The 26452-nt window shown below is 39.8% G+C and overlaps 1 protein-coding gene across 2 annotated transcripts; it reads left to right on the forward strand.

Moving 5' to 3' along the window:
* Nucleotides 1-1299: 1299 nt before the first annotated feature.
* LOC122315659 (phospholipase D delta-like) lies at nt 1300-18727 on the forward strand. 2 transcript variants are annotated; one of them, XM_043131717.1, is made up of 10 exons: nt 1300-2813; nt 3283-3399; nt 4710-4904; nt 14207-14512; nt 14632-14706; nt 14914-15061; nt 15567-15715; nt 16396-16548; nt 17784-17993; nt 18324-18727. In XM_043131717.1, the coding sequence occupies exons 1-10, from the start codon at nt 1866-1868 to the stop codon at nt 18618-18620; spliced, it is 2598 nt and encodes an 865-aa protein (XP_042987651.1). In that variant the 5' UTR covers nt 1300-1865; the 3' UTR covers nt 18621-18727. The 2 variants fall into 2 exon arrangements, with proteins under 2 accessions (XP_042987651.1, XP_042987653.1); XM_043131719.1 differs by having other exon boundaries at nt 1305-2813; nt 17793-17993.
* Nucleotides 18728-26452: the final 7725 nt, after the last annotated feature.

Raw genomic sequence — 26452 nt, forward strand, 5'->3', positions numbered from 1 at the left:
TTTTAAGCGTGGATTCGGTTGGGCTGACAGTACTGTTCTAAACCCGGTTAATTTGGTTCCACTTTATAACCTTTTCGGCCTATATATTCTTTGAATAAATCTCATCTTTAAGTAGATGGGAAGGACACAATTTATATTAATGATATAATCAATAGGGGTGAAAGTTTAAACTAAAAAAATCGGAGAATAGGTTGAAACCAAATTGGTTGGCTCGATTTTGAATCGGTTCAGTCCAAAATTAGTTTCTACATTTTAAAAACCAATTAAATCCAGTCTGAAATTGGTTCTTGGCTTTTCGGCACCAGATTGGATAACTTTATAATATATATATATATAATTAATTTTTAATATCATATAAAATATTTTATATATAATTATATATGAAATTTTTATATATATTATATAATTATATATGAAATAATTTTATATTATAATTTATAACATAAAATTTTAATCTTATATATATAGTTTTTATTTATAATTTACATAATTACATTGACACTTGATTAAAACTGAAAAATTAGACTGAACCGGTAAAATCAAAAGTACCAATTTAAGAGGATAATCAGTTCGGGATCGGTTTTTAAAAATATAAAAGCGGTATATACCAATTTGATTTTAAGATTTATACAAAATCGGAACCATTGCATCCTAATAATCAGATTTAATTTGTGAAACAATTGAATTTTAAGCTATTATCTCAAATCAAATCATGACAACTCATGTAGTAGAATACGTAATTTTGTTGGCTTAATAATTTTTTTTTTTAAATGTTATAGACTTCTTAGAAAAAAAATGGAAAATTTGAAGAAAAGACACCAAAAAGCATAATCGATTATATGGAACAATAGGACCATAAAAGTGAACCCCACCACTTCGTCTCAATGGATTGTGATGTTAATTGCCATTTCACCTATTTCCACTAGAGTCTTGTCAAATAGAGCACAAAAAGTGAACCCCATTTAGCTCCAATGAGCTCGTTGCAATCGATTGTGATGTTGCCTTTTCATCTATATTTCAACGTAAGTTCTAAAAAGGACATCTTCCACAATGGGGCTATAATGGTTAGTTATAGGCATCCTTTACCGCTGCATCCCAATCAATCTTAGTTTAAAACATCCTAATAAACTAACCGGCTATTTAAAGTATCATGAGTTTTATGAATTACTCGTATAGAATCTCTCTATATTTATAGCTCCGATCATTAAAACTATCACCAACCTTCTATTGGTGTAACGAAGAGCCTTTTTATTTTATATTTAAAGATGGTTAAGGATTGAAAGACAGAAAGTTTGGTTTCGGAGACAGTGCGTAGGAACAACACCTGTGGCTATGGGTTTCTGTATCATTTTTATCCAAGCTGCCACCCACTCCCTTTCACCAACGGGTCCAAAGTTCAAACCAGAGTAGAAAGGAAAGGTCATGGGGCGTGGGGGTCCTTTCAAGTTTTCTTTTCGCGCACTTTTCACTTCGAAACGTTCAGCGAGTCTCTATAATCTATATCCTCTTATGCAACTGTTACCCGGCCGTAACCCCTCTTCGAAACGTTAAGTGATTTGTCCCACTCCTCCTTATCTTCATATCGCCATTAATCTCCCCTCTCCCCCCACACAAACAACATCCATTCCGAAGAATCTTCTTCAGCTTTAAAACCATCCATTTTTACTACTTTTTTTTTTTTTAATTAAGGGTTGAATTTTGTAACTGATCCCCGCATCCCCACGACACCGGAACTCTCTGTAGCAAGCAAGAGACCAGATCCTTTTTCCATTGTCAGTGTTCTTTGTTTCTCATGCTTTACTAGTTGGAAAAAGTACGGCAGTTGGTACTGTGATCGCCGTCGTTGTTCTTACCTCTGCATCTCCATGGCGGAGCACCGTTCAGACGAGGAGTTGATGACGTGGCTCTACGGTGACCTCGAACTGACAATCATCGAGGCCCGGCGTTTGCCGAACATGGACCTCGTGGTACAGCATCTCCGCCGCTGCTTAACCGTCTGTGACACTATTAAAGTCCCCGAAAAGACCGCCAAAAATCCCGACGACAGTGGTGGTGACGGCCACAAGATCCACCACCACCGCAAGATCATTACCAGCGACCCTTACGTCAAGTTGACGGTTCCACAAGTCACCTTGGCCCGCACGCGTGTCCTCAAGAACACCCAGGACCCCCAGTGGAACGAGCATTTCCACATTCCACTGGCGCACCAAGTAGTCAACCTGGAGTTCGAGGTCAAGGATGACGATATCTTCGGCGCGGAGATCATCGGCACAGTCAAGATCTCGGCTCAGAAGATCCAGTCCGGCGAGCTCATCTCCGGCTGGTTCCCAATAATAGGTGCCTCCGGGAAGCCGCCGAAGCTGGAAACTGCTCTCAAACTCGAGTTGAAGTTCACCCCCTCCGAGAAAAACCTGCTGTACCAGCATGGCATCGCGGGAGATCCCGAACACAAGGGCGTGAGGCACACATACTTCCCGCTGAGGAAAGGATGCCACTTGACGTTGTACCAAGACGCGCACATGCCGGAAAACATGTTGCCGGAGATAGAATTGGAGAAAGGGAAGACTTTCAAGCAAGAGACATGCTGGGAGGATATTTGCCATGCTATCGCGGAGGCTCACCATTTGATTTACATCGTTGGCTGGTCCATTTACCACAAGGTGAAGCTGATTCGGGAGCCGACCCGCTCGTTGCCGCGCGGTGGGGATTTAACACTCGGTGACCTGCTAAAGTACAAGTCCGAAGAAGGCGTGCGGGTTTTGTTGTTGGTTTGGAACGATAAAACCTCCCGCGACTTGCTCTTCATCCAAACGGTGCGTATGATGCCGTGCATTTCGTAATTTGACTCTGATACGATCCCTTCCTCTCCTCCATTTTTTGGATAATTTTTCAGGCAGTGTTTTGAAAACCATAGTTCTTACTGTTAATGGTTCAGATAGATATTGTTCTTCTATCATCTCTGGATGAGCAGACAAGTGAAGTGTTCCATGAATTGTCCAACTCATAAATTTTGCTACTTATAATTTTTACATTATATATTAAACTAATGATAAAAAAGAAGTGCATTCTTAAAAGAAAAATATTTGAAATAATTTTCCTAATTTTCCTAGGAAGAGCCGGTCCTGTTTCTGTATATGATGATATTAGTACGATTTTCGTATTTGTATTGAACCATCAGTCCTAAAGATGATCACGAGGGCAATTGATGTTACCGTCAATCTTTTTGCATTGAGAAAACTAGGCGGTTCTTGAGTTGTAATGTGAAATTCGCATTGATTGCAGCCAGGAGTGATGACGACGCATGATGAAGAGACCAAGAAATTCTTCAAGAATTCATCGGTCTCGTGTGTGCTGTCACCTCGCTACGCCAGCAGTAAGATGGGCATTATCAAGCAGCAGGCGAGCTTTATTTCATTATCTAGTAAAACTTTCCCGTTATTTTTTCTTACTTATCAAAAAATAAAAAAACCTTTCCCGGAGATTGTCAATTTTTTTCCTCTCTTTCACTTTGACTTTGTCTTTTTTAAATTATTTAATTTGGTGTGGTATTTGTCCATTTTCAACATTTATTACTAGTCTCGTTGTCTGGCTTAGTCATAATTTTATTTGTATCGGTTCTTGAATCCTTGTTTATGTAATAACTTCGCATAGAATGTATTCTTTAGGAAGTTGATCTATATATACTACACATTCACCCTACTCCTATTCCATTGTGTTTATGTGGCACCACTCATCAGCCATCGCATTATAATTAGGAGTGGCAATTTGTGACACGACCCGTTAACCCAACACGAACACGACACGATAAAACGGATTTAGTCTTATCGGGTTCGGGTCAAAAAGGGTTGACCCGTTAAGACACGATTGCTTAACGGGTCAACCCATTTGACCCGTTAAGTTTAAATTGATTTTTTTTTTGCCTTTTTCAAGTTTTCAACTTTAAATTTAATTCAATTGTAATGTAACAAGAATAGTTGGACTTGTATAGGACCATAGGTGTTCTAATTATGCACTGCAGCACTATTAGTTTGTTATTTTGTTGGGACTTTAATTTTGATATATTTATTATTTAGATTGTAATTTGTAGTTGTAGTTAGTTTTATATTTTTTTAGAGACATTGTGATTTTAATATTTATATAAAATTAATCAGGTTAAACAGGTTAATGGGTCGTGTTCGTGTCTATCTGGGTTAAACGAGTCATAACGTGTCGTGTCGTGTCGTGTCGTATTTACCTTTTCTTAAAATCCATTAACGGGTCATAACGGGTCGTGTCGTGTCAACCCGTTATCTTAATGGGTCGTGTTAGGGTTTAGAATTTTGACACGAAACCCTTAACGGGTTGTGTTCGGGTTGACCCATTAGCTGTAATACACATGTTTCGACACGACACGAATACGACCCGTTAACACGATTTGACACCCCTAATCATAACTTTCCTTTTTAAGAAAAAGGAAAAAACTCAATGGTTGATGGGCAATATGACGTCGGCATGACGAGATTAGATTAAGCTGCAAGTATAGTATGCAGCATTTTCCATTCTTTAGGTGAACATTTATTTTTATACTTGTGTATTCGAAGTATCTCATTTTTACTAATAAAAATTCATTAATACTCTATATTTTGGTATTCTTTTATCATTATAATGCTATTTACCTTATTCTAATATGAATAACTTGCAGAAGTTGCTTATGTGATGGTTTTATACAGGTTGTCGGAAACCTTTTTACTCATCATCAGAAATGTGTCCTTGTTGACACACAAGCAACGGGTAATAATCGTAAGATAACTGCATTTTTGGGAGGGATTGATCTTTGTGATGGTCGCTATGATACACCTGAGCACCGACTATTCCGTGATCTTGACACCATATTTCATGATGACTTCCACAATATAACATTTGGTGTAAGTTTCTAGCAAAATAGTCTATTTATAGAACATTCTAACTACTATATTTGCATCACGATATCATTTGAATGTAATCAAGGTTTTGTAGCATCTATTAGTCTTTGTACCTTGTTTTTCTATTAGCAAGTCAATTTCATTAAAAGCGAAGTGACACAACATATGGAGAGGACACTTGACTAGGGGAGGAATGAAAACAAAATACATAAAATCTAGATAACTAGAAAACATATTAGATGACCACTAGTTATAAAGAGTTTTTAGCCATTGTTTTCCCTGGAAAGTTTTTATGTTTTCCTTGTTTTCTTGGTTTTCAGCCATTGCTCTTAATGGTGGGACAATCCATGAGTTTTTGTTTTTGCTGTTTTAGTTCTTGAATGTTCTTAGGTGTTTCTTTTGTATACTTCCTGTGTACATGGGTTTCGTCTATTTCATTCGTGGAATAAAATTTTTACTTATAAAAAAAAAATATAAAGAGTTTTTAGCAATATGGATCTGTTGGCTCTTCCGTTGTTATTCTCAGGGACTTAATCCCGATATTCGATGGCGGTCGGTCGTTCTGTCTTTTCCATAATGGTGATTGTCAGATGTCCTCTTTTCTTTGTAAATGGTAGTTCATGGTCGGTTAGGTTGGCCACGCCGAGTTCCCAATCAAGGCTTCCTGGGATGTCATGCCAAGCGGCAAGGTTGTGCGCCCAACTGCTACGCTGGACGAGCTGCATCGCATTGAGATCATTCAGGACTAGGCGACCCAGCACCCCTTCCTTGTTCACTCGAAGGTTCTTCTTAGGGAGGATGATCTTGCCGCTTTCCTCCCCTTGATAGGCCATGTCGTCCCTTCTACTCGCGGTATCGTCATTCACTCATCACCCGATTCAAGGAAACGAGCCTTGGACCTTCCTTCTGAAGGCAAGGGGAAGAGAGCCCGCTTGGAGCCTAGTGGGGATGATCCGTCATTCCCAAAGGCAGTGCTAGGCATCCTGGCTTTCGGGCTTCTGCAGGACCCTTTGCTCCTTCTTCATCTTCTCTGATGGCAATCTGGCGTCATGGGTAATGAGAGTCTGTGAATCTGGGCACATCCAACATGCCCCTTTCTCCTATGGCCCTAGTTGTGGAGCTTGGCCTGAGGCATCCAAGTGTTCTTGCAGGATCACAGGATGCTTCCTGAAAGGCAAACTTGGTTAACATGCACTTTTTGGGCGCTCTTCTGGACAAGACACATTGTCAAACTTGGGTGGTGAAACCGCCCCCGGAGCTGAACGTGGAGCTGTTTCCTTCATTGTCATCTATCGCTTGATCCCTGGCCGAGGCTTTTGAGTCCGAAGAGGTCTCAAGCCATCTTGTGGTGGACTTGGAGTTTGTCGAAAAGGGCAATTTTGCCTAAAGATCACTTCGCGATGGAGTCACTACGGACGACGCTTCGTCTGTTGCTATTGCTGCTGCTGGGCCACCAGTGGACACTAGCGTCAGCACTACAAAAGATGACCAGTTGGTGGCCGAGCATGTGTTCCCTACCTTGCCAAGTCCTAGGAAGGTCGCGGCAATTGAACCTCCCACCTTACCCCACCGAGCCCAAGGAAGGCCGCGATGATCAAACCTCCCGCACTTACCCTACTAAGCCCAAGGAAGGCCGTGGTGGCACCGAGGGATTCCAATGAGGGAAGCCGGTGTATTCTTAGGGGCGAGGAAGGGTTGCCATCTCTCGTATTTGCCCCTTTGTAGGCAACTGCAAGTGCTCTTGCTTCTTCTAGCCGTATGCCATAAAAGGTGGTCCTGGGCAAACCTACGGGAGGTGGGGTAGACTCTTACTTTTTGGAAGCTGCAGATAAAGTTGTCCTAGCCTCTCCCCATCTTAAGGGTAGAACTTCGTGGGAGGAGGCTCTAGAGTGTGAGTCTGAGTTGCTACGGAAGATTTTCTCTTTTCTTCAGCTATGCTTTCTTCCTTTCTATTCCTCATTAGCCTTCTCTTCTAACTTCAAAATCCATAGGGGGTCAAAAGGTTGGCCGAACATATAGTGACTGGCTGAGAGGCTATTGAGAGGGAGAACCTGGGTCTTCGGTCCTTGGTGATGATGACGCTCCACTATGTCAGCAGAATGAATGAGAAGAGAAGCTGTTTGGAGGCGAAGTTGGCTATGGCCAGAGAGTGGACCGTGAAAGCCCATGAGTCATTGAGCAAGTTTCAGGAGTCACATGAATCACTCCAAGCAAAGAATTAAGAGTTGAGGGGCCTTAGAGATTTTGATGCCCAACAGGTCAAAATGCTGGAGAAGAAGCGCTCCACTTTGTCGACCATCGCAAAAGACCAAAGAGCTTTGTTGTTCATGGCCAGAATTTGAGAGGATGAGGTGTTGGCCGAGTTGGGAGCAACCCATAAAAGGATAGTTGACCCACACGTAGTCATCTGAGATCTGCGGAATGACTTATCACAGGTGCAAGAGGTTGCCACCCAGTCAAGCGAACAGTTGGGAAGGGTCCTCCACATTCAGGATGAAGCTTGGTCTTATAGGTACCTGGAGGGTCTTGAAAGGATGCATGACTATGTCATCCTGAACCCTCAAGAGAGTCCTAAAGAGTTGGAGGCGCACTTGCAAGCTGTAGAATTCAAAGATCTCGAGCCTAATCCGATCGCCCTTAATCATGCTGACAAGATCGGGCGAGCGATAATTCCGGATGTATTCCTCCTGGAGGACGATGATCCTACTGACCTTCTTCCTGGGGGTGATGCCGGTGCCGGCTTAGTAGGAGGCGGCTTTGGGGCTGACCCCACCTAGCCTAGACAGGATCATGGTTCTCTCGAGGCGGGCCCCACTGACCCCGAGGGGGACTCAAGGGCTTTCCACGATTGACCCAGCTTGGCGTTGTTGTCGTGTCTATCCATTTCTTTCCTTTCTCGTAGGCTGTGATGTAACTCTTTGTCTTTGTTTTCTGTCTATAGAGATCATGGATGCCACACATCTCTTTACCCCTGTATGTATATTTTTTGTGTTAATACATCTCCTTTATGTCATGATTGCCCTTCTGTGTTTTTTACTTTTCCTTATACGGTTTGTTCATCTGCCTGTCGTGAAGACTTCCTTTTTTGAGGGGGATGCTTTGTATTTCGTTCTTTCAAATTCCTCATTGTACGATGACCTTTAGTTTTCCAATGAGACTGGTTCATTATTCGATGTTTCGTTTGAGAATCTTGGGCAATTGGCAAGTAATGTGTATCCGTTAGTCTCCCTGTGTTTATGGCTTCGGATAACTCCAGTCGTGTATGCTCTGAGATTCATGCTGGGCTCTTCACGAGATTCACGTCAGATTTGATGAGGCTCTAGGATACGCATGCTTTCCCGAATCTTAGGGAACAAACCGTCATCCATTGCCTATAAATAGTCCCATTTGCCTTCATCATTTGCTATCAACTCTCCCTTCCTGCTTTTCAAGCACTTCAAAGCTTTCTTTTCCCTTGCACTGAGCTGCTATTGGCTATTTTTGGCTCCGATGGGTCTTCTGGCCTTAGGCCGGCCTTTTGGTACTGTATCCTGCAGTGGGGTTTTGTGAAGGCAGGTGTGTGGTAGTCTTTTGAGGCTTTCGAAAGATGTCTTTCTGAAAACCATGTCACCCTTCGTCATTATGAGGTGCTTTGCAAAGATGGTGCGCATCCAGCCTTGCAAGTGTGCCGTTCAATGGATTTTCCTATCTTAGAACTCCTCGTGTAGTTCATGTTCCGTCATTACATCTCAAGTCATTCTCATACTCGAGATGGAGCTAGGCTTATCCCTCAGGCCTACAGGCGAAGGAGATTTCTGACTTCTTGAGCCCGCCCTGGTTTAGGCATTTCCTCGCTGGCTAAGGGAGGAGAGAGAGGGGGCCCTGAGCTTGGGGGGAGGGCTTCCTTCAACTAAATCTCTTCGTTACCCTGCAGTCCTTGATTTGGGCAGTGACCATGGGGTGCAACCTCTATTTGTTTCTTCCATATAGGCCCTAGGCTTGTGTGGGAGCAGCTTTAACTTAGACTGGTTTCCCCATTTTAATTGTCCTCAATGGTTGCGTGGTTCGGGAGTTTGAGTTGACCGAGCCTGTTTCTCTCCCTTTTGCTTATTGAGCTCGTCTTCGAGGTAATTCCTACCCTTCAGCTCCCCTGTACTTATGGGATTGTGCCCCTCTGGCAACCCCATCGACACCGTCTTTGTCTGCCGATGGTACCGTAGGGCTCCTCGCTGAGGTTGACCCTGCTCAAGGATTGTTTTTGGCTTTTTTCTCTCTACATGGTTTCTTTGTAGATATTTTGTAACCCTCCCTTTGTAAGGATTTTGATAATTGATGAATAAAATATTATTTTATTTATGGCTTTAATCTTTGTCATTTCTTCTCACTTTGCTTGTTCATACTCTGCACATACTCCTTGCGAGTGGTAATATGTTGGTTGCTTGTTTAAACTTGATGTTTTCTTTTAACTTGGCGAACAAATAACTTTTCGTGCCATCAGAGCAATTCCACATGTTGGGTAGCACCCCGCAGAGTATAATGGCCTCTTTACTCGCTTGTCATCTGGTAATGTTTGGTCCGAAACCCTTTACGAGCTTAAGCCGAGCTTGCCCGCATCCCTCTTTGGGCATGGCGCGGCATGTGATGTCGAGTTCATTTATAACTTCTAATGGGGGTCGTGTAGCATGCATGTAAGCTAGAACTTACCCAAAGGCATCACATAAATTCTTCGAGGAGGTTGCGCGTTATGTCAGATCGGGCTCTCCTAGGAATCCTCTGTGGAGGTTGCACGAGATATAAAATCAGGTGCTCCTCATTTACCTTTGCGCTTGGCGAGAGGGGTTGAGCGGCGCGTAAGTCTGAACTCTCCTAAGTCCTTTGTGGAGGTCGCACGGTATGTAAGACCAGACATGCCTTGTTGACCCTCGCGCTTCTTAAAAGAGGTTGAGTGACATGTAAGCATGAACTTGTCCAAAAGACTTTGCATAAATCCTTTGCAAAGAATCAAGCGGCACGTAAGCCTGAACTGACCTAAATAATTTGGCAGAGGTCGTGCTGTATGTATGACTGGGCATGCCTCATTGACCCTGGCACTTGGCGAGAGGGGCCGAATGGCATGCTAGCTTGAACTCGCCCAGAAGACTTTGCATAAATCCTTTGCGAAGGTCGCACGATATGTAAGACTGAGCGAGCCTTGTCGACCCTTGGGCTTGGCGAGAGGGGTCGAACGACATGTAAGCCTAAACTCGCCCAGAAATCCTTTCATATGCACTGCAAAATTGGAATCAAGATATAGACTTTCATTTGACAATTACCAACCTATCTTGCCTCGTTGACGTGGGGAAATTCGAAGTCTTTGTTTGTCTGAGGTAGGTGGTCTCTGAGGTTGTGTCGGGTAGTCTTGGGACTATCTCGCACTCCACCGAGAGAGGGTTAGGGGTGACTCAAATTGTTCTCTCCCTATTCATTCCCCTTGGGGAGGTAATCATCAGTTTACCATGATGGGATGAGGTAATGTTTAGGCAGCCTCAAGGCTAGACTCAGTCTCCCCCATGGGGGAGGTTGGGCTAGCCTAGAGCTAGTCCCGCTTATTGACCCTCACATGGAGGTAGTTTGTTCAGGCAGTTTGTGATTGAACCCGCTCCCATCCGTTGATGTCGCAGGAAAGAGGAGTGAGGGCTAGGCTGGTGCTGCGCCCACTCTTCTTCATGGCGGGACGAGTTAATGTTCAGTTAACCTCAGGGCTAGACCCGCTCTCCCCCGTAGATGAGCTCCCCACATTTCTCATCATTTCCTCGCACTTTCCTTTGAGATTGCGCAGCTTGTCTTGCATACACTTCCTTTTCTCTTGGTCATTGTCACATTCCTCTTCCCTTTGAGATTCCTGGTGCTCGCTGGCACTTGGATTTCCATGGTGTACTGAGTCTTGATTGTTGTCCTTGAGGGCTTGGTTTTTCTCGTGGAGAACGTTCATCTCGTTGGTGAGTTGTTCAACAAGTTGTTACATGGCTACTAGCCTAGCTTCTGTATTGACTGAGGCTTGTTCTTCCTGGTCCTACACCAACTGAGAAAGGGTTCTCACAGGTATACGAAGGATACATTTTTTAGAGATTATCGGATCCTATAGATTGCGCCGCTATTGACGACGTGTTTCGTATGCCTTTGAGCTGGATTCTTAACGGTTCGGGTCTTCAGTTTCTTGGACCTACGACAACAAGGAGAGAGAGAGTAGAAAAGGGAGGCCTTGGGATGTCCTGGGACCCCTCCGATGCCTAAGTTATCGATAATCCTTTAGTGTTTCGGGAAGTAGAAGATTTAGTAAATAAGAATGCTTGGTAGGGAGAATAAGACTAGAAAGAAAAGTTGATCCCTTTACTTGAAGGTCGGGGGACCTTATATACCCAGCGTCTGAGGCTAGAAGGCCATGCCTTGCGACTTGGGGAGAAGGGAAGTCCTCTCGGAGCTCCATCCGCCATACCATCTTTAATGCGGTGTGGCCTTCTGACACCAGTCATTAATGTGGCGTGATCTCCTTGTGCTACTTTGGAGTCTTGTTCTTTCTCTTTGGCGTGCTTCCTTCCTTTTCATTTGGTTTGGCTTCTCACGCTTTGTGTAACGTCCTATCCTGACCCGGATAGGCATGCCAGACCTTCATGGGTTGCGGGTCCCATTCAGGTTGTTGAGAGACCCTGCGGGCCTGGGAAAGGTTTCACAGGCCCTCTAGGGAATCCTCTTTATGTCTGGTTTGGGTCAGTTGTCGTGGGCTTGGGGCTTTCGGGAAAATCCCCCCAACAATAGTTGTCCACACCAAAAACACCACTTGCGAAGGAGCTTTCTTCCTGCAAATGCCACAATTTCAAAGTTTTTTATTTTATTTTTAAGAGCAAGAATAAATCATTTCAAAGAAAATTTCTGATCTCAAACTTCCTCTCTTTAGATGAAACCCACAAGATCTTTACTCATCACCTCCTTCCATCCTTATAGGGTACAAATGGTTGAAGAATGAAGAAAACAACTCCACTTCCTAGTCTCATGCTGAATGAAAGTGATGTTTCATTGTCTAATGTTGTATAGCAGCCCATAATCTACCGTGGAGAGCTCTTTCTCCGACAAGTTTTGGACAACTCAAGAAAAACCTCCTTCGAGGGCGGATCATAACACCAAACATCATGCTAGAATTTGATTTTAGCCCTTTCACCACCTCGAACATGATAAAGTTAAGAGAAAATATCTCACCCTTTTCTTATGTATTTCCACACTACAACTCCAGTTTATAATAAGCCCATGTGGGGAATTCAGGACTCTTAAGAATACAAAGCACCTGGCCGAATGGGCTTAAGGCCCAAGGCCCATTTTTTATTAAAAGAAGTGGAAGCTCTTTAGAAAGCACATGGCTACGACATAGAGGGCTTGAGAGAAGGGGAAAACCGCGATGGACTCTTCGAGAGAGAAGAAGGTGCGGCAGTAGTGGATCAGGTTGACAGAGTGACTAGCGGCACAAGCTGGAGAGAGAGAGAGAGAGAGAGAGAGAGAGAGAGAGCGAGAGTAATTTTAGAGAGAGAGAAACTATCCACCGAAGCAATAGAGGGAGAGGAGGGTGGCGAACGGTAGTAGGCTTACTGGGAAGGTGCGAGTTTGACAGGGTGTGACTGGCTTGCAGTTTCTGGTAGCGTGGGTGGTGCTTCGATGTCCTCTGAGGTCGATGGTGGCTGGGCAAAACACACGGGTTGTTTATTAGCAGTGGAGAGAGAAAAGATAGGGAGAGATGGGTCGATGCACGCATGGGTGGAGGGAAGACTTATAGGCAGTGTCTTTTGTGGTGGTTTCCGGCGAGGTGGTGGTCCGGTATGAGGAGAAATTACTATGGGTTTTTTGTTTTCAACGTGGGGATTGCTGAGAGGAAAGCTACGGTGGTCTGTGAGGTAGTAGTTCTGCTACGTAGTAGAAGAATTTTGGTTTCAAGTGGGTGGGAAGGTTTCTAGCTATGGGGTACTGTGGGATTTCTGAAGGGAATATTGTAGAGGAAAATAGAGGATTTATGGTAGGAGACGGCAAATCTTGTTGTGGCATCTTGCCTACAAGTGATGTTAAGAGAGCCCCCAAGCAATCTGTATAATTCGAAAGTGATGAAAAATTTTTGTAGCTCTCATGCTAGGGAGAGGTTGGCCAAGGCAGGTCATGCTTCTTTCTTGCTGTATTATTTCCTAAGCCATGTTGCGATGGAGGAAAGCCTGGAGAGGCAAACAAATTGGGAGTGGGGAAGAGGGGCAAATTGGATACACTACGTGCGGTTCTATTCTTCATCTTGGTGAAGCTTCTACGTGTCAAATGTTCATTAATGGGTGTAAAAATAAGAATCTCACCCGACTGGCCTGTAGCTGCTACCTAAACTCATATCTGATTCAGTCCAGAAGAGATCCTGCTGAATCTTGTGTACCTTCTAATATGATTGTATATTTCCTTTTCATCATTTCTTTCAGGCAAGAGAAGGCATCTATAGTTTCTTTGTTACAGTTCTTGACATATAACGTTCTCTCAACCCCAAAACCCAAACCACCCCCCCCCCCCCCCCCCCCCCCCCGGGGCGCTTCGCTTCCTCTTATTTTTGGCTGGGCGTTCTACCATATTGCTTCACTTGAGTCCGTCTTGATTCAGGGTAGAAATCATGTTGCTGTTGGATTCCCTCATGGTCCTTTGACCATAGGCCAGGGGAATTCCTAGAATATAATACGATGGAATTAGCATCTTCTTTGGAATTTGAGGCTTCTGGCTAGGTATTTTTCTCCAGGATTATGAAGGTATTAATTAGCTTTCTTATGTTGTCCATTATCATTTATACAAAGATGCTACAAAAGCAGAATTTCTATTCATGAGATTTTGTCTTATCTGGAAAAAGAGAACAATACTTGGCACTATTTATCAATTTTCTCTGGTGCAATTAAAAGTTATATTCATATTGTTCCTCCAACTGACAGAACTGTGACATTTCAACAATAGATATCGTAGCTGTGATTCTGTGGGTATAAGTTTTAGGTGAATAAAGTTTATGTAGATTAATTATTAACTCGGGTCCTTTCTAGCTCCAGTGCTGCTATTTCTCTATTATCTGTTGTCAACTATCTTTGTACTACATACCAGTATGCAACTGAGAATTTTGTTTCTTATCATTCTTTAAAGTTATGAAGTGTGAAATTGAATTTACCTTGATTTAATGATTTCTTAGGCTGCATTCTACAGTCTCCTTGTGTATTTCATATTGATCACTTGCTCAACTAGCACTAATGCTGTAACAATTGTTTCTTTTTTATGTCCTTGTTTTCTGCAAATAGCGTGGAACTAAGGCTCCTAGGCAACCATGGCATGACCTGCATAGCAAAGTTGAAGGGCCTGCTGCATATGATGTTCTTATAAACTTTGAGCAGCGTTGGAGGAAAGCAACGAGATGGAAAGAGTTTGGAATACTAAAAAAGGTTGCCACCCATTGGAAAGATGACGCCTTAATAAAAATTGAACGCATCTCTTGGATACAAAGTCCTGATGTATCTGACTTAAAGAATGGTACTACATCTGTTCCGAAAGATGATCCTAGCTTGTGGGTTTCCAGTGAACATGATCCTGAACGCTGGCATGTTCAGGTTTGATTTGCTAGTTTCTTTTGAGTAAAAGTTCACTCGTTTTTGGCAAAAGGATGAGAAATTCCTTTTTTGATCCAATTATTCCATTCAATATCAGTGCATTTATTTTGACTTTGCAGATTCTTCGATCCATTGATTCAGGATCAGTGAAAGGATTTCCCAAAGCAGATGATGCTATCAAGGCACAGGATGGTGTATGATATTCATCTTCTTGTTTTTTCCCCTTTCATTCCGTTTTTTATTTATATTTTTCTACATTGTTAACTTTATTTTGAAAATACAATTTGTATTGGTAAGATTTTCATCATCTCTTTGTTGTGACTGAGACCTATACTTCCATTATATTGGTTGTACGTTATTCTATACTTCCCTAATTTCATATTAACCTTTTTCTACTGCAGAACCTTATTTGCTCCAAAAATTTGGTTATAGATAAAAGCATCCAAACAGGATACATCCAGGCGATCAGATCTGCTAAACATTTCATATATATTGAAAATCAGTATTTTCTTGGATCATCGTATGCATGGCCATCATATAAAAATGCAGGTCAGAATTATAAACCTCTGTTACTCCTTGCTGTTTTACTTAGTTGTCTATACAATCCTGTTTCCATCCTTGGACTAAAATTCTCTTTTAGTCGAGTATTTACTATAAGACTATTGTTCTTGAGATCTCAGAATCCAAGCAGTTTATGTTGAGAAATAGATTCTATATTTATGTTTTCTATCTGTTTTCCTAGTGGACTAGCTTACACATTAATATCTGTATTTAATGCTGCCACATGCTAATTTATCCACAAAAATTGATTAAGATTGTCAAGGTTTGACACTAGTCATTGCTACATTTGCACTTAATTTTCACCAATGCATGGACAGGCTTGCTTGTTTCTCAATTCTTCCTTAAGATTATTTGTGGCCTTTGCATTCTGTGATTCTTATTTCCTGTATATATATATATATTTGGATAAAAATCATGTTCTGAACACCAAATATCTTCCTTATTTTTTCAATAGAATATTTTCTCAAGTCTTCGACTTTCATTGTGTGAGCAGGAGTCGATAATCTAATCCCAATGGAGTTGGCATTAAAGATTGCAAGTAAAATTAGAGCAAATGAGAGATTCGCTGTGTATATTGTCATACCAATGTGGCCTGAGGGTGATCCAAAATCTAGAACCATGCAAGAAATTCTCTTTTGGCAGGTAATTCTTTATCTAATTTCTGAACTATTCACACTGGAAATATTGCTACATGTTTTGAGACTAACAAGATAGCTATAGATAGTTGGTACATTCTGACAATAAAAACCAAAAAAAAAAAAACTAACTAAGTATTTTTTTCTTTTGCACCGTTCACCTGTTTCTCTAGCCCTTAGAATAGTCTCCCCTTACATTGCTGCCGATCAATAGGCTGTATTCTTGGCAACCTGGTTCTGTCTGATTGCCATTCGCCAGGTTCTTAGACTCACCTGGATAGGCTGCATGTTATCCTTTATTTTTCTTCTTGGTTTTAGTTTTTTATATGAAGATGTTACATGGAAAGTACAAAAAGCATTTAATATAGATAATAACAAGAGAAGCAATGCGATTTACGTCCTAGCTTTTGCACCGTTCACATGTTTCTCTAGCCCTTAAGAGTAGTCTCCCCTTACTTTGCCGCCGACCAATAGGCTGTATTCTTGGCAACCTGGTTCTGTCTGATTGCAATTCACCAAGTTATTAGACTCACCCAGATAGGCTGCATGTTATCCTTTATTTTTCTTCTTGGTTTTAGTTTTTTATATGAAGGTGTTACATGGAAAGTACAAAAAGCATTTAATATAGATAATAACAAGAGAAGCAATGCAATTTACGTCCTAGCTTTTGCACACTTATTCTTGCAGAGCCAAACAATGCAAATGATGTATAATATAGTTGCAACAGAACTGAAAGCCACGGGACGCGTGGACTCGCATCCTCGAGATTTTCTCAATTTCTATTGCCTTGGTAATCGGGAAAACATTCCCGAGGAAACGTCGAGTGATAATGGTGTTGAGGTAATAGTCCATAGGAATTCTATTTTTCTGTTGCTCTAAATTGTCATGATTATTGGAATTAGTTGGTCTGTAATTTCTAATGCTATGAAATTATTTCATTTCTGATATCTGCTGCCTTCAGATGCAATTCACAGTAATTATACACTAAAATATAGTGTCCCTAAAATTTAAAGCCTCAACTTTTTTTCTCAAACCAATCCACCTGTAAGATGAATTTTTATACTTTAATTTATGAGATAATCTAGTATCTTTGAAGACCGTGCTGTCGTTATGTTAGTATGGTGTAACTCCTTGTGATTGGCCCAAGTCTAAGTTTCAAATCCTTGGATGCAAACAATTTCTAGGGGCCATTCTCATATGTGAAAAGCGATGATTTACCTGATTTTAATGATGGGGATGCGCTGCACAGATCCAGGGTTCAATTGGGTAAAAAGATATGTTGCATTTGCAGTCTCCGGGATTCCTTGCATTAAAATAAAAGTTACATGGATATTAGCAGTGCCTGTGAAACATCAATCTCTATTAGTGCCTGAAACAGAATATGAAATTCTATTCTTAGCTGAATGATGCCAGCATACATGTTCAATCTGTTGTCCTAAGGAATAGTTAACAAATAGCTTCCCTTGCTTGTTTATTTATTTACATGTATCAATTATGGAATTCTTTTGTCTAAAAGGCACAGGAAAGAATGGACCTCTTTGGGTTTGCCTTTAGCCCTACTTATTCTTGAGCCAATCCTGCCTAGTTGCGTGGGTGCTGCAGTTATTTTGATTCTTTCTCAAAGTACCTTTGCCCTTTTAACGTGTCTGCTAGTTTCTGAATGGGGCTTGCTCTATTTTATTACTAGAATACTAAATAATCTCAGAATTTTTTGTTATTCTTGGATGTATTTGGACAATGGAATGATCTTGTTGGTCTCTAATTCTTAGCTATAGGAATTGTGCCCGTTTCTTTATTAAACAGGACAACACTTTATCTTGCCGTATATATTGCAAATTGCATGTAATAAAAAATCATATTCAAAATTGTTTGTCATGTCATTTTCCATTTTACTGTTTTTCCTCAGATGTGTTCTATTTAAACTTTGTTTATTTTTTCTCTCTATGATACAATGGGGTTTCACAAAATTTTAAAATTTTATGCATCCTGATATGTTGTGTTATTAACTTGTCATTGAAATACAATTTTGTTTTATATCTTGCAAGAAAATCGTTTTTATTTGTCCATAATTAAAGTTTTCTCAGGTCTCGGAATCACAAAAGTCCAAGCGGTTTATGATTTATGTACATGCCAAGGGAATGATTGTTGATGATGAATACGTAATAGTGGGATCTGCCAATATTAACCAGAGATCCATGGCTGGTTCAAAGGACACAGAGTTAGCTGTGGCTGCATATCAACCCCATCACACTTGGGCTGGAAGAAAGAAGCAACCACACGGTCAGGTCTGTAAAGTTTGTCTTGCTTGACCTTTATTAATTTATTCCAAAGTTTTCATTTCAACTTCTTTCTTGGGCTTGGAGGATGTTCCTGGAAACAATGAGACACTTAAATAATGTGTTTCACATAGATATTTTTCTTCCTTTGGGTGGCTGTCCAGTGGCAGCCAATTTGGTGTGGCTGGTGAGAGAGGAAGAGTGATGATGGTGATTAATTTTTTCTAAGATTTGACCTGTGTTTTCACGTTAGGTTTGTTGCTTAGGTTCTCTAACAAATAACAAGAACTCCGCTGTCACTGTATTCAGAAAATGGTTTACGACTATGCACACGTGCAGGTATATGGGTACAGAATGTCACTGTGGTCTGAGCATCTTGCCGTGAAGTATCCATGCTTCGAGGAGCCAGAGAGTTTGAAATGTGTGAAGACAGTGAATGAGATTGCTGAAGATAACTGGAACAGATTTTCAACTGCAGAATTCACACCATTGAAGAGCCACCTCCTCCAGTATCCTATGCATGTAGATGCTGATGGGACGGTTGGCCCCCTGCCCGGACATGAGAATTTCCCTGATGTAGGTGGAAGAGTACTTGGAACTCATTACCTTATCCTTCCTGACACCCTAACTACGTAATCACCTCCCATCGTCATGTTCATGCGTGATTATTGTTAATGAAGAATTGCCGTGACATGTTTCTAGAATATTTATTATTTCTGTTAAATTGAATGTGACGTCCTAAATCCTCACGCATGGATATGGAGAAATCGAGACGTCTGGGTGATAACATCACGGGTCACCATCCTATCGACGAATGCCAAGTGTGTATAAGTAACAAATCTGCACGAAGAAATATGCAGCGGATAACGAAAGTCATAATTAAGTACTAGAATTTTTCTTGTTTAATACAAAACTGATCAAAACTTATATATTAAAATATTACAAAATACAAATATTATTCAAAGTAACAACAAGATATTAACTTTAACTCAGACTTCCGGCGGAGCCGCATCCTCGGGCGCAGTCTTCTTCTCCTCTTCGATCCCTGTACCAAAATCTACGGTACCAAAAATGGTGTCGCAGGTAAGTAAAATCTAAACACCATTAAATAAAAATATAACAAACTCCATAATATGCATAAAAGAATGTAAATGCTCACATCTCATAAAATCACATTTTTTTTTTCATGCATGCCAAAATCCCATTTGGCCTAAAAAACGTATTCCTCACCAACTCATGCCAAAAGTCTCATTTAGCCTAAAACATATCCTTTAAACATAATCTCACCATTATCCCCAATAATGGCCCAAAAACCAGACCGTCAGAGCACTGTAGGCGAAAATCACATGCGGGACTCTACCACCATCCCTGCTCACCACCGTCCTTACGCGAGCACCGTAGGTAGGAATCAGAGGCGGGATTCTACCACGGTCCCTAATTACCACTATCCCTACGCGTGCCTCTAACTCAAACCAGTCAGTCCAACCGTTCACATATACCATAAAATCATTTCTCGCTTACCAGCACAGCTTTCATTTTTCAAACACATGTGCATGCATGCTACATGAAAAATCCGATTTTTCCTTTTTAAACATGAACATGTGTGCACTATACAAAACAAACATCAAGACATAAATATCTTAAACAAATAACAACATCAACCAAACAACTCCGTCCTCAATTCATCCGACCCCCGAACTTCTCGGACTCAGTCCAGAATCAACCAACCAGCAGTCAAATAAATATTGTAAGAGCAAAATATATTTAAATCTAAAAGTAGAGTTTGAAAAATACTTACAGCGCTATATGGTATTTTTCGAAAGCTCGCAGCGTTGCAAACGGCGGAAGAAAAGCAACGTAACAGTGTAATTTACACTGTTGCTGTAGGTAATAAATTACCCACTTTCAAACGGGGACAAATTAAGACCCGAAATTGATAGGGAATGGTCTTGAGATATTTATGAAACTAAAGGAAACGAGTTTTGAACGTGGGTGGTGGTAGAAAAGGCGGAGGAAGCGGAAAAAGCTCAAATCGGAGTTGAGCTCGTGGGAGCTGCTCCGACAACGGATCTAGGTCGAAAATGGGTGGTTTAGGTCGGCAAGAGGTGGGGAAAGAACCTGTAAAGAGATGGTGGCCGGAGGTGGTGCGATGGCGTCGGAATCGGTGAAAAATTGTGTGGCTTGGAGGAGCTCGTGGTGGCTAACGGTGGCTCAAATGGAGGTGAAACTTGGTGGGGATGTTCACCAGTGAGAGTGGAAGAAAACTGGGTGGGTGGTGTAGGCCACTCCGCCTGCGAGCGGCGGTTCTGGGCTGCGAAAGCAACCGGCGACAAGGAAAAAACAGAGCAGGTGCCGTGACTTCCAGGGACTCGTGGCGGCTAACGGCTGGTCCGATGGCTCTGAAAATTGGTGGGGATGATCTCTGGTGGGAGGGGAAGAGAATGGTAGGGGTGGTGCACTACACAGCAGCCGGACGGCGGCGCACCGGGCTGACAAATAGGCAGGGAAGGAAGGAGAGAAAAGGGGCTGCTGTGTGTACGTGGGAGAGGAGGAAGAAGAAAGAAGAAAAGGAAGAAAAAGAAGGAAAAAGAAATAAAAAAGAAAAAAGAAAAAGAAAAAAGAGAAAAGAAAAGAAAAAATAAGGGAAAAGAAATGAGGTCTAGTCCTCATTCCGAAAACTAAAACAGATCTGTCGAAAACGATTTTAAAAACTATAAAATGACTAAATAAATTAAACACAATATCAAAGAAATTAAAAACTAATTAAAATATATTAATTTAAAATAAATAAACTAATATATTAATTAAATTAAAAATAACTTTTCAGTAAAAATATATGCAAAAATGAGTCATCACATTCAAAATATCATGATTTGTGCTGTGTGTGAATTAGATCTCGTGCCTGTTCTTACTTTTAAAAAAAAAAAAAAAGTAAAATCCAATGTCAACAGTTAAAAAATTAATTTTTATGTGTTATAAACCATCTTGTATTGTATGACCACATTTAGCCGTTGTAATTGACCAAGTCATAATCGTCAATTAAGACTTTTGTAACCCTATATATATGGGTGTATCTAAGTTCATTTAACATGAATCAATAACAGAAGTTCTCTCTAAGTTCTCTCTCATTCTCTCTCTATGTTTGAAACTCTCTCTCTATTTTGATTGATTCACAACACGTTATCAGCACGAAAGTTCTGATGATCTTGAAGCTAATAGTCCTCTATTTCAAGTAAGTTTTTCAATATATTTTTATATTCTTGATTTATATATGTAAAAAATGTCAAATCTTACAAAATTGGAATTCGTTGCTCTTGACTTTTCTGGGAAAAATTATTTATCTTGGATCCTTGATGCTGAGATCCATCTGGATGCGATGAACCTAGGAGATACAATTAAAGAAGGAAATAAAGGGTCCCTGCAGGACCGTGCTAAAGCAATGATTTTCCTTCGGCACCATCTTCATGAAGAATTAAAAACTGAATATCTAACGGTGAAAGATCCACTTATTTTGTGGAATGATTTAAGGGAGAGATATGAACACCAGAAAACTGTAATCCTCCCAAAAGCTCGTCATGATTGGATGCACCTGAGGTTGCAAGACTTCAAGAGTGTTAGTGAGTATAACTCTGCACTCTTTAAAATTAGCTCGCTATTGAAATTATGTGGTGAAAAAGTCACTAATGATGACTTGTTAGAGAAGACATATACTACTTTTCATGCCTCGAATGTGCTCCTGCAGCAGCAGTATCGAGAGTGAAAGTTCAAAAAATATTCTGAACTTATATCTTATCTTCTATTAGCTGAGCAAAATAATGAGCTTTTGTTAAGAAATCACCAGTCACGTCCTATTGGTTCTATATCATTTCCTGAAGTGAATGGTACTAGATTTACATCATTCCCAGAAGCGAATGGTGCATCTTTTCAAAGAAAACGAGGGCATGGACGTGGTAGGAAAAACTATGGAAGTAGAGGTCCTAGAAGTGACCACACTAAAAGGGACAATAATAGATATACACCGTACCACCAGAAGTGGTTCAACTCAGAGAATGGCAAAAGTCTCCAAAACAAATTTTTAAAGAAAGATGAAGATGGATGCCATAGATGTGGTATGATTGGACATTGGGCTCGTATCTGTCGTACAGATAAGCACTTGGTTGACTTATATCAATCTTCTATAAAAGAAAAAAACAAAGAAATTTGAAACAAATTTTACTGAACCATCATATGCTTTAGATTCTATAAATGGAGAAGATATTACAAGTCTTGATGTTTCTGATTTCTTTGAGGATTCTAGTGGTAGAGTTGATCATGAAAGTGTTCCTTTTTAATTAATGTATTTCCTTTATCTTATTATAAAAAATTTTTATATTCTACAATGTTTTGTAGTAATAAAAGTTTTATTTATTTATACTTGTTATAAATTATTGATGATATGATTTATCTGAGAATGGAAATAGAGCATCCCTGAAGGATCGCCCTAAATCAATAATTTTATTGAGTATCTCATATGAGTGATACTTGTACCAAAAGCTCATTATGATTTATGCACCTGAAGTTGCATAATTGAAATTGTGGAAAGAATATATATTTGAATGAACGTCTCGAATGTGCTCCTGAAGTAATAATATAAAATGTAAACGTTCACAATATATTATAAATTTGTATCAGGTCTTTCAGTGACTGAACAAAATAATGAGCTTTTAATAAGAATCATTATTCACGTCTTACTAGATCTACATCATTCCCTGAAGTGAATAATAATGAATTTATATCATTCTATTCCCTGAAGTGAAAAGAATAATGCGTTTCATTCAAAGAAACTAAGAGATTGGACGTGATAATGAATATCTTTTCGGGCCAGAAGCTCGTATTGGAAAAGCTGTAAGCTTTCTCTTTGAGATGATATTATACAAATTATTGAATCAAATATTATGATGCATCAAAAGGTGATATGATTCAAAATATTTATATCTTTTCATGGTTATCTTGATCATCCAAAATCAATTACGATAAGTCGAATGATTTTCATATGGACGTCCATAAAAGAACCAGAAGATTCTTTTACTATAAAGTCTTACCACCAGAAGTGAAAAGAAAAATTTGCTTGAAGCAAATAAGATGAAATTATTCAACGTTATCTTGATTATCATATGTGAACCAGAAGTTCAGATGATAATTAAATTTTGGATGCAATAAGATAAAAATGTCTCATATTCTAGCTGCTAAAATCCCAGCGAGGATTGAAGTCCCTGTAGGACAATTAAGAAATTCAGCAGTCTAAAAATATGTATAAAGGCATGTGAGACTTATCGATACAAAAGATAGAGTATCTCAAAAGAGAAAGGTACAAATAATTTGGTGCTCCTGAAGAGGCCATACCCACAAAACAAGCAATAAAGTCCATCTAAATTCTTTGTATAAAATTTTCCTATATAAACTCTTGAAGAGTGCCTCCTGAAGAGGTTTTTCATGAAAATGTCTTCCCTTGAAGAGGGACAGGTACTTGAAAATAACGAGATCTCGTTACATTTCATGAATAATGGAGAAATTATGGATAGAAATAAAATCGTTGTCGACAACGTATTTCCATATGAGATGGCAATTGACATTACCAGAAGTAATGGAGAAAGTGAATCAAGAACCGTCGAAGAATACCGACGTAAAATATTGGCCAATATTTGAAAGAAACAATTCCTGCAGAATTGATTCACTAGTAAAATATGATGCATCGGGACTTATAGTCCAAACACCTAAAGAGGTGATGCTTGTTGAATGTCAGTGGGTATTTATGGAAAGGAAATAAAAATGTGATATATAAATCACGAGTCAGTTTCTCAATTCCTGCAGAATTGATATCACTAAGTAAAATGTGATAAATATGGACTTGAAGTCCAAACACTTAAAGATGTGATTTTTGTTAAATATCAGTAGATATTTATATACATGATATAAAAAGCCTGAAGCTTTTAATATGAAAATGTGATAATATGATTTTAAAGTGGTTGAAATCATATTAAGATTTTTATTAGCTTGAAAGTTATCGAAAGTTTGGATATGAATGATTAACTGCATATTTATATGGATCATTGGATCATGATATATATATGAAAATCCCTGAAAGATAGAAAATGTCTGAAGCTTCTAATATGAATACATCTGGAAATATGTATTCTATCAAGTTTCAAAGATCCTTATATAATCTAAAGCAATCCAAACGCAAATGAAAACAAACTATTATTACAGTTTATATATATGATTTAAATGTCATTGAGGCTCCAGAAGAGCTCATAAAAACTGCACATATTTGAAATATAAATCTGAAACCCTTGCGGCTTCAAGGGGAAGATGGATGATGTTATTAGTCACGAAATACCATCTTTTAATACAATTAGTATTTCAGATTCATATTATGGGTTTGATATGAAGTGTGCATTATTAAAGAAGAAATAAAAGGGAGCACACAGAACATTTACCAAAAGATAGAAACACAAATATGAATATTTGTGAAATATTATTTTATTATCTTGAAACAAGAATTACAGAAATTTAAGGCACTTTGCCTCATTCTTCAAATGCTCTTGTTCTTCAAGAATCTGCATGACATCCCTATCTAAAGCGGTGGGCAATCGAAAAGAAGATTTAAGCAAGGATTTTAAATTCCTATTCTCTTGCTTTATTGATTCTATCTTCATGTTGGACTCCAGAAGAAGTCGCTGAAGTATAGCAATATTCTCGTGGAGATCGTCAACTCTACAAGTTCTGGATTGCAGTCGCTGAGAAAATGCGACAATGGATGATGAGTATCGGGAACCGAGACTTACAAGCTCATAGATAGCTTCATTATCTGCCCTACGAGTCAGATCATTATATTGCTTGATAGCACCTGTGGTAGAAGCAGGAACAGCTGATGAACGAGGTGCAGAGTACCTCATATATTGGCCATGAGAAGATCGCTGAGCCATTGCAGAGTAAAAATGCAGAAAGAGATTGCAGAGTAAAAATGCAGTATAATTACAGAAAAGTGAAGAAGATGAGATGTGAATGAAGATGAGCTGAATATATCTTTTATAGAGAAAATTATGATACAACATCTATCGTGAAGCAAGAGAAAAGAGACGAAATATAGCTTCATAGCTCTGCGGCGCCCGACAGCACGCCTGACAGCACGGCTGACAGCTGCAGCACCTAACAGCACGCCTGACACCTACAGAGGAGTTGAAAATCTGCGGTGCTTGTCTGATCTCAAAAGGCTGGCCACCGTTTTTATTAAAAATGAGGTTAGCGGTTTAATGTTGATGAATTCTCCACTAACTGTGTTATTTACAAGAACTCCAGAAGAGTACAACTCCAGAAGAGTACAACTCCAGAAGAGTAGTGATCAGCAGAAAGATCCAGTTGTGATTATTTTATCAACATAGATCAAGTCCACAGTTAGTTGGATGTACAAATGCGAGTTATCTTTCAGATACACACAAGAAGATCATTGCAATTCATGAGAAGAAAGTTGAAATTGATATCAAGAAGGTACGGTCAAGTAAAAAAATCTGACAGATTTATTCACTAAAGCATTACCAACTGCAACATTTAAGAAGATTATGCAGAACATTGGAATGCGGAGGTTGGAAGACCTGTTATCATGCACTTTTCAGGGGAAGTAATGTCTTGAAGACTTGTGCTGATTGTACTCTTTTTCCTTCGCTAAGGTTTTATCCCACTGGGTTTTCATTTGCAAGGTTTTAATGAGGCAATCCTAAAGCACTCGGCGATACATATGAATAATGTACTCTTTTTCCTTCGCCATTGGTTTTTTCCCACAGGATTTTTCCTTGGCAAGGTTTTAACGAGGCATATTCTTTAAATATGGTCATCCAAAGGGGAAGTGTTATAAACCATCTTGTATTGTATGACCACATTTAGCCGTCGTAATTGACCAAGTCATAGTCGTCAATTAAGACTTTTGTAACCCTATATATATGGGTGTATCTAAGTTCATTTAACATGAATCAATAACAGAAGTTCTTTCTAAATTCTCTCTCATTCTCTCTTTATGTTTAAAACTCTCTCTCTATTTTGATTGATTCACAATATTATGTGAATTATTTATTTATTTAATTTTCAGGAGCAATCTTTATTTATTATTTCTATTCATAGTCTATTGATGTTTGAGTATGGATCGGGCTGGGACCACAAACTAATTCACTGGTTTAATTGTCTTGGAGGTTGGGCTGCGCTGACAGTATTGTTGTAAATCATGACAAATTATGTCGGTAGACTATGTCGGCAAAATACATTTAAAAAAAAATATTATATACTTCTTTAAAAACCAAAAAAAGGAAAATTCGAAGAAAAGACACCAGAAAGCATCACACATTAACTAGGGCAATTGGACCATAAAAGTGAGCCCCACCAGTTCGTTTCAATGTATTGCGTTGTTGCCATTTCACCCAATTTCCACTGGCGTTTGG

Source organism: Carya illinoinensis, chromosome 7, assembly GCF_018687715.1.
Source record: "Carya illinoinensis cultivar Pawnee chromosome 7, C.illinoinensisPawnee_v1, whole genome shotgun sequence".
NCBI classification, from domain to species: Eukaryota; Viridiplantae; Streptophyta; class Magnoliopsida; order Fagales; family Juglandaceae; genus Carya; species Carya illinoinensis.

Coding starts and splice junctions, on each gene's coding strand:
- LOC122315659 (XM_043131717.1), top strand. CDS start 1,866: ATGGCGGAGCACCGTTCAGACGAGGAGTTGATGACGTGGCTCTACGGT. Junction 2,814..3,282: donor ACTTGCTCTTCATCCAAACG/GTGCGTATGATG, acceptor CATTGATTGCAG/CCAGGAGTGATGACGACGCA. Junction 15,716..16,395: donor AAGAAATTCTCTTTTGGCAG/GTAATTCTTTAT, acceptor TTATTCTTGCAG/AGCCAAACAATGCAAATGAT.